An 8,916-nucleotide genomic window follows, 5' to 3' on the forward strand; every position below is an offset into this window, starting at 1 on the left:
CTTAGGTAATTTAATGTTACTGTTTTCCTAGCAGCGGAGCGGAATGCCATGTTAATTTCAATTCCGCTCTCCGTTGTCCGCTCTCCGCTGGCCGACTCCGCGTCTAGGAAAACCCAGCTTTATAGTTTTCAAATAAAACGGCTGGCACACTTGTTTCAATCACCCTGTATAGTTTTGCGAAAAAAATGGACGATTTTAAAGTAAATAAATTAAAAATCCATTTTATTTAACATCTTTCGTTTGGTGATTAGCTCAAGACAGTTTATGAAGTTATCGATCTATTATTGACTAAAGTAAGTATATTAACTAATGATGATAGTCTACATACTTTATGTACTTAGTTGTTGGAATTATAACCATTTATAACGATTAAACCAATAAGATCGGTTTTTTTACCACTAACGGAAATATCACATTGCAAAACTGTAAAAATATGACAAAATAGCTTATTTTCACTTTATTCCCTCTGATTTCACCGTTGTAAAGATTTCACTGTTCTAAAATAAGTGAGTGCTTGAGAAAAGAGCAAACATAACCCAAATTACACTTTATTTGCAACTAAAAAGTTTACCTGTGTGTTATAAATATTGTGTGTATTATGAGCACAAACAGCCATTATCGATCTCGAATTCTATAGCAACACTCAGCTAAAGCTTCGTGAAGCCATATACAGCTCTCGAGCGCCAATGAGGTATTTTGCGCTATTAACCCACAAATAAATATTTACACCTCTAAAAAATCTTTAAACAGCTTGAATCGGTGACGTATATACTTGGAACAGAAACACTTGTTAGGTATCAAATAGTTATTATGTCTGTTCACCACGGTTGTAACGTCTGTTCACAGTAAGCAACAGAGCGGCGGCAACGCAGAGTGCGACAGTAGTGCTGGCGTCACTGGTACTGTGGCTGAGGCTCATGTTGAGGCCAGGGGTGTTCTAGTAGCAGCAGCAGTATGTCGTTTATCATGTTCACCACGGTTGTAACGTTTGTTCACAGTAAGCAACAGAGCGGCGGTGACGCAGAGTGCGACAGTAGTGCTGACGTCACTGGTGCTGTGGCTGAGGCTCATGTTGAGGCCAGGGGTGTTCTAGTAGCAGCAGCAGTATGTCGTTTATCATGTTTACCACGGTTGTAACGTTTGTTCACAGTAAGCAACAGAGCGGCGGCAACGCAGAGTGCGACAGTAGTGCTGGCGTCACTGGTACTGTGGCTGAGGCTCATGTTGAGGCCAGGGGTGTTCTAGTAGCAGCAGCAGTATGTCGTTTATCATGTTCACCACGGTTGTAACGTTTGTTCACAGTAAGCAACAGAGCGGCGGTGACGCAGAGTGCGACAGTAGTACTGACGTCACTGGTGCTGTGGCTGAGGCTCATGTTGAGGCCAGGGGTGTTCTAGTAGCAGCAGCAGTATGTCGTTTATCATGTTCACCACGGTTGTAACGTTTGTTCACAGTAAGCAACAGAGCGGCGGTGACGCAGAGTGCGACAGTAGTGCTGACGTCACTGGTGCTGTGGCTGAGGCTCATGTTGAGGCCAGGGGTGTTCTAGTAGCAGCAGCAGTATGTCGTTTATCATGTTTACCACGGTTGTAACGTTTGTTCACAGTAAGCAACAGAGCGGCGGCAACGCAGAGTGCGACAGTAGTGCTGACGTCACTGGTGCTGTGGCTGAGGCTCATGTTGAGGCCAGGGGTGTTCTAGTAACAGCAGCCGTATGTCGTTTATCATGGTAGTTTATCACGGTTGTAACGTTTGTTCACAGTAAGCAACAGAGCAGCGGCAACGCAGAGTGCGACAGTAGTGCTGACGTCACTGGTACTGTGACTGAGGCTCATGTTGAGGCCAGGGGTGTTCTAGTAACAGCAGCAGTATGTCGTTTATCATGGTAGTTTATCACGGTTGTAACGTTTGTTCACAGTAAGCAACAGAGCAGCGGCAACGCAGAGTGCGACAGTAGTGCTGACGTCACTGGTGCTGTGGCTGAGGCTCATGTTGAGGCCAGGGGTGTTCTAGTAGCAGCAGCAGTATGTCGTTTATCATGTTTACCACGGTTGTAACGTTTGTTCACAGTAAGCAACAGAGCGGCGGCAACGCAGAGTGCGACAGTAGTGCTGACGTCACTGGTGCTGTGGCTGAGGCTCATGTTGAGGCCAGGGGTGTTCTAGTAGCAGCAGCAGTATGTCGTTTATCATGGTAGTTTATCACGGTTGTAACGTTTGTTCACAGTAAGCAACAGAGCGGCGGCAACGCAGAGTGCGACAGTAGTGCTGACGTCACTGGTACTGTGGCTGAGGCTCATGTTGAGGCCAGGGGTGTTCTAGTAGCAGCAGCAGTATGTCGTTTATCATGGTAGTTTATCACGGTTGTAACGTTTGTTCACAGTAAGCAACAGAGCAGCGGCAACGCAGAGTGCGACAGTAGTGCTGACGTCACTGGTACTGTGGCTGAGGCTCATGTTGAGGCCAGGGGTGTTCTAGTAGCAGCAGCAGTATGTCGTTTATCATGGTAGTTTATCACGGTTGTAACGTTTGTTCACAGTAAGCAACAGAGCAGCGGCGACGCAGAGTGCGACAGTAGTGCTGACGGCACTGGTACTGTGACTGAGGCTCATGTTGAGGCCAGGGGTGTTCTAGTAGCAGCAGCAGTATGTCGTTTATCATGTTCACCACGGTTGTAACGTTTGTTCACAGTAAGCAACAGAGCAGCGGCGACGCAGAGTGCGACAGTAGTGCTGACGTCACTGGTGCTGTGGCTGAGGCTCATGTTGAGGCCAGGGGTGTTCTAGTAGCAGCAGCAGTATGTCGTTTATCATGGTAGTTTATCACGGTTGTAACGTTTGTTCACAGTAAGCAACAGAGCGGCGGTGACGCAGAGTGCGACAGTAGTGCTGACGTCACTGGTACTGTGGCTGAGGCTCATGTTGAGGCCAGGGGTGTTCTAGTAGCAGCAGCAGTATGTCGTTTATCATGGTAGTTTATCACGGTTGTAACGTTTGTTCACAGTAAGCAACAGAGCGGCGGCGACGCAGAGTGCGACAGTAGTACTGACGTCACTGGTACTGTGGCTGAGGCTCATGTTGAGGCCAGGGGTGTTCTAGTAGCAGCAGCAGTATGTCGTTTATCATGGTAGTTTATCACGGTTGTAACGTTTGTTCACAGTAAGCAACAGAGCGGCGGCGACGCAGAGTGCGACAGTAGTACTGACGTCACTGGTACTGTGGCTGAGGCTCATGTTGAGGCCAGGGGTGTTCTAGTATCACCAACACTCTATTAGGTACTTTCACTATATTATTGTTTCCCCATACAAATGTGTATAAAGGTTTTATGTAGTGTCATAGTTCACTACTAAATAAATTCATGAAAAATGGATCTTAATTACGAATAGTCTAGATAAGGTAGATTTGTTTTACAGTTTTGTGTTTTTAAGATGCTTACCGTTTAAGTAGGTTAACACAGACAATGGGTTAATCTTTTATTCAGCACCTACATCAAGGGGACTTTACTTACCCAACAAACAACATACGTTTGTAGATTATCGCCAAGGATTAAATTATACGGCTTTGAAACAATTCTTCAAATTCCTTATATTTCTGGTATGACAATGCATTAGGTAAAACCAAACTTTCGTATGTATCAAAATAAATCATGATTTATTTTGATACATATTTATCTAATATTTGAAACCACACTACATCTTTTTAATTTTTAATAATATAACTTAATAATATAATTTTTAATAATATATTAATAATATAATAGCAACCGGTTACATTATTATAACACCGTTTACTTTTTAATACCAATCAATTTTAGATTTGAGATTAGGCCTACGTTATTTGTACGAAAGAGTAAATCAGAATTTTATTGACGAATATGACATCGTGTAATCTAACTAAAAGATAATGAACTATCATGTAAAAGACCAGTCATGTGCAAATTAATCTGAACAAACCCATTTTCAGTTCAAAACAAACATTTATTAGCTTAATTACATAAATGTTGACATATTACATAAATAAATATTGACATAGTACTTAGTGTGACCTCCTTTTGCTTGTTTTACCATTTCAAGTCTTTTTGGCATTGAATCAACTAATTTCTTGCACATTTCTTGAATTTCAGGATCATGGAACCAAACTTGAATGAGTGCAGAAATCATCTTCTCTTTTGTTGTGCAATCCTTCTTTCTTAATCTGTTTTTGCAAATTGCCCAGAGATTTTCTATGGGGTTGATGTCAGGCGAGTTTCCAGGCCACTCCAAGCACAAAATACCTTTTTCATTCATAAATTCCTTAACTGCTTTGGATGCGTGACAGGGTGCAAGATCTTGTTGAAAAACAAGATATTTCACTTTAATGGTAATTTTCAGTTTTTTTTTTTTTTTTTTTTTTCTAGTTCAAGAATTACTCTACCTTGTAAAATAGGGATATATTTTACACTATTCATCATTCCAGTTATAGACACCAACGGTCCTAGCCCTTGATACGAAAAACAACCCCAAAACATTTTTTTAACTGGGTGCTTTACTGTTTGTTGCAAATGTTTTGGTGACAAAGCTTCATTATCTGACCTTCGTACATGGGACAACTTTGTACCTTGGACTACAAAATGACTTTCATCCGAAAATAAAACTTTCCTCCAATTCTCAGCTTTCCAAAATTTTTATTTTTTCACCCAAGCCAATCGTTTTTTATAGCTGCTGTTAACAGCTGTTTTTTTCTTGGCCTTCTTGCTTTTCTGTTAACAGCCAAAAGATGTCTTCTAACTGTAGAGTCATGAATATTAACACCAGCGGCCTCTAAACCTTTTTTAAGCTCAAAGCTATTTTTTTTTCAGGGTGAATTTTACTGTTTATAAGCAACATTGCATCATCTTTAGCCGTCGTTTTTCTTTTTCTTCCACAAACACCTTTTATTTTAGGGGAAATTGATCCAGTTGGGTTTTTTAATTTAATGATGTAATTTACAGTGCCTAAACTAACCCCACATTGCTCGGCTATTTGTCTTTGAGTGAAAGAAGTATGTTCTTTTAAGGCTATTATCTTGCATCTTTTTCTAGGAGTTAGATCCATATCCAATACTTATTGTAAATTAACTAAGCACTCCCCAAATTATCCAGAACGGTTTTTAAAACCACAAAATACGGATAAAAATAACACTAACCACATGGAAACGCAAACATAACCTCCAATTTGTTGCAAATGATGTAGAAACAATGAATCACATGTAGAAAAAGAATACAGCCACATATCCAGGTTAGCCAACGCCAAAAAACAAAATTTACCTCGCTGTTCAGATTAATTTTAGGTTAAACACCCCCCATTACTGTGAAGGCCTCCCAGTGCATATTATAATATTATTGATGTATGAAAAGTAGGCCTACAATGAAACCATTAGACGTTCTGTATTTATTTGTGACTTAATAACGTTTTGTCCCACAGGTCTCAAGGCGGATCCAGAGGGGGTGTCTTAAAGCCTTCCCACTACTGAAGTCTTCATCAAATACTCTTTAATTTATATTGTACAGGTGTTACCAAATAAAGTGTAAATAACAGAAAAAACTTTATTTCCGTGTCTCGGGGAAAGTATGATACAAATAGGATACCATACGAACTGTAAAAAAAAGTATTTTAAATTTAACATTGAGTGTCAACATAGCATTCTTAAATATATTAAGTTTATTATTTAGAATAAAAGTAGGGTTTTACATTTTTAGAACAATCGAGCGTTATACGTTTTTTATCAATGAATTAAAAATACTTAGATTTAATAATATTCTTCCATTATAGTTAACAGTGTATTTCTTGTAAATATGTAAAATGCTATGTATATAGCTTGTACTGTATTTTAAAATATAATATTTATATACTAAGACCTATTTTAATACTATATTAGTATGTTTAAATGTGAGCATTCCTACAATAAATTGTATTCCTTTTATAAATACAGGGTATTGCTAGTGACTTTTACATTTCTGTATTGAGGCTTCGAAGTTTATGTGTTTTTGTCAAAAAATAGTGATGTACGTTTTAAATGTTGGTGCAATACGAAAATGGTGATTATTTACTAAAAAAATATAGTTTAAATCCGCTACACGTTCACAAGTAGGCATATTATAGCAATTGTGGTGCATATTCCAAACTCTTGTTTATTTCAAAGCTATAATCAAATAAATGTTACTGTATACTTTTACGAAGGCTTGTGGCTCGAAGAAGGTTTGCAACGTTCAAATATGAAGAATTACAACTCAGACTTTCTAAGCTTATTCACCGTATTATTACGTGGATTTGAAATACTTCAAAACTTAATGTTATAGCAGATGAGAAACAGATTTATTTATTTTATTTTATGTCACACGTTTTAATTATTGTTTTTGGAGTGTTTTCAGTTAGGTACTGGTTGTTACATATTTTACTGTGAAATATATTTTTCCACCGCTAGACTCAGGAGCTATTTCACAATTGATATAAAATCTACAGCTCATTGTCTATTTCAGTTTTCTTCACGTGTGATTTCATGTATATTTAAAAATATTTTAATATGCCGTTTTGAAAATTTCTTAACAAAAAATAAATAAATGGTCTACAATTGAATATTGAAGTAACGGTACACAATTGTTAATTCAAAAAATGTTTTAGAATTGTCGCAATTTGTAAAAAGTGTTATTTTCAATGTTCTCTCTTAAATAAATATTACATTTAAATAGTTCATGGAATCTTATTTGTTTTATTATCACACTTTCCCGCTTATTTGTGTATTTTTCAAAATACACGAATCAATGTCATTGTTGAATAGAAAATGTAAAAATCTTCTGACTTTTTACTAAACACTTGTTTGTCCAAGCAAAATTAAACTTAATTTTGCAATTTTAATATACATAATGAATTATATAGGTTTAAATGAAACATTGTAACATAATTTCATTTCGATACTCGTATAAGGAAATATGGTTTGTGGATATTGTGTGAATTCACCACAAACAGGTTTAAAATATTCAATAAATAATTGGATTTACGTACATTAGTAAGAATGTAGCCATATAAATTTTTATTTTTATATATGGATCTTAAAGGTCTTCCTCGTTCGTATATTATTTGTAAGGTATTGCTAAAGATTGATATTCTAATTTCAAACTTCTCAATGAAACAATCAGACGGGACAAAACCATGAACAATAAATTATAGTTTAACCTGTAAATTTGAAAAACATTATATTTGATCATGAAATATATTTTCATAGCTATGTTGATAATAATTGTTTGAGAAAGGAAAATGTATTTTACATTTGAAAAGTTTTAAGGCTCATATTATAGGTAGGCTCTGTCTCCAACAATTCTTGTAAAATATCAAATTGATAAACCCTTCTTCGATGTAAATATTACATTTTAATAATAATTATAATAAAACCATGTTTAAGTTGTCCTTAAGCGTTTTATTCAACCTAGAACATCGTTGATTTTGTCACTACAAAAGTGAACATTTGAAAATACGAAAAACATACTGTAACTATTTTACGTATGACGTGTGTGACTTGCGCAATAGAAGCTAACGCGACGATCGCATAAAGATAGTGTTAACGACACGACTACAAAATTTAAGGTACGAGCCTTGGCGAGTGCCTTAAAAACTTCTAAGAGTGTCGTTAAGACTATTTACGCGAGTTTTATACACTACTTTACCTAACAATCACTACTCATAGCTTCTAAAAGAGGTTATGTTTTCGTTTATAACCTCTCTTTGCCACTGACAGTGATGCAACGAATCATTTTATCAAACACTAATTGCACCACTCATTAACAATTGAATTGGACTGAATAGCTGATTAGTTGAAGTTTGAATCATTACAATTTTAATGATTTTTTCTCAATCCTTAACCTCATTGGTCCGTTAGTACCCGTGTTGTTTGGTAATAAAAACAATGTCGTTAAGTGAATCTTTTCAATTCTGAGAACTGGACTGAACCGGCTGGTTTAAAAAAATGGTCTTATGTAAAATAGTAATTTAATAAGGATTAACTATTAATACGGATTTTCCATTATAATAGCTCATTGGGTTGGAATACATCTTAATTAATACGGTCATAAACATAAATACACGATTTTTAGCATAGAGTGCAAACTTATTTATTACCATTTACACCTCTACTCAATAACAATACTTTGATATCAGTGGTGCTTTTCGAAAAATACCCGAATGTATATTGGTACTGTGTGTCCTAAAAAGAACGTATAAAAAGTAAACGGGTATAAACTCTATTAAAAGTACTACTATTAAAGTTAACAGGTTAACTTCTAAAGTTTCCCTAAAATGGTTTCACCACCTAACCTCTCTATGTGTTTACAGTTAGCCTGGGTTTTCCTGGGGGCGGAAAGGGAGCTCTACTTCCGTTCCTAGGAAAACCCAGCTTTATTTAATGTAAGAAAGTCATGTCGGGCTTTTAAGCTCTCACTTCCTGATTGAGGTGCATTTCATTGGATATTTTCCATAGGCTTTCCTAAAGTTCATCTATGTTTGCGATTGGTGAGCGATACACTTGATTTTTCACAAACCCACAAAATCACATGGGGTAACGTCTGAAGATCTAGGGGGCTACCATATGGGACCAACGCGACCCTTCCAGAAATTTAGAAGGTTGCTTCATAATTTTTTTTTTAACTTGCTGTCTTCGTCAACTATATCCAGCATATCACTCGCAAAATCTTTACGGAACTGTTAGAATGTCATTGGGCTCCAAATATAGCAAAACTTGAAGCCTATATATGCTCGAAAGTGTAGTATCTTGTGATGAGCGCTGTGAAAACTAGACCTATATCTAGATAACTCATGTTTAGCAGTTCGAAGTGACTTTGTAAGGATTTGAAGATATGAATCTCAAATGCTGATTAAAGCTTCATTTAATAGCTGAGGCCTTACGTAACC

At 36.9% G+C, this 8,916-nt stretch overlaps 1 protein-coding gene and 1 long non-coding RNA gene across 2 annotated transcripts in view; both read left to right on the forward strand.

Moving 5' to 3' along the window:
- The window catches only part of LOC129001667 (uncharacterized), a 129,348-nt gene extending 128,407 nt beyond the window's left edge, over window positions 1-941 (forward strand). The window contains exon 6 of the mRNA XM_054429048.1: window positions 847-941. Coding sequence (XP_054285023.1) covers window positions 847-941 — 95 coding nt within the window. The remainder of the gene's footprint in view (window positions 1-846) is intronic.
- Window positions 942-3,159: 2,218 nt separating this feature from the next.
- LOC128983028 (uncharacterized) lies at window positions 3,160-7,135 on the forward strand. Its single transcript, XR_008489781.1, has 2 exons — window positions 3,160-3,273; window positions 5,440-7,135. It is a non-coding gene; the product is annotated as an uncharacterized LOC128983028 (long non-coding RNA).
- Window positions 7,136-8,916: the final 1,781 nt, after the last annotated feature.

The sequence above is a fragment of the Macrosteles quadrilineatus genome, unplaced genomic scaffold (genome assembly GCF_028750875.1).
Source record: "Macrosteles quadrilineatus isolate MER2022 unplaced genomic scaffold, UCM_ALF_1.0 Scaffold_1__1_contigs__length_201487025, whole genome shotgun sequence".
NCBI lineage: Eukaryota > Metazoa > Arthropoda > Insecta > Hemiptera > Cicadellidae > Macrosteles > Macrosteles quadrilineatus.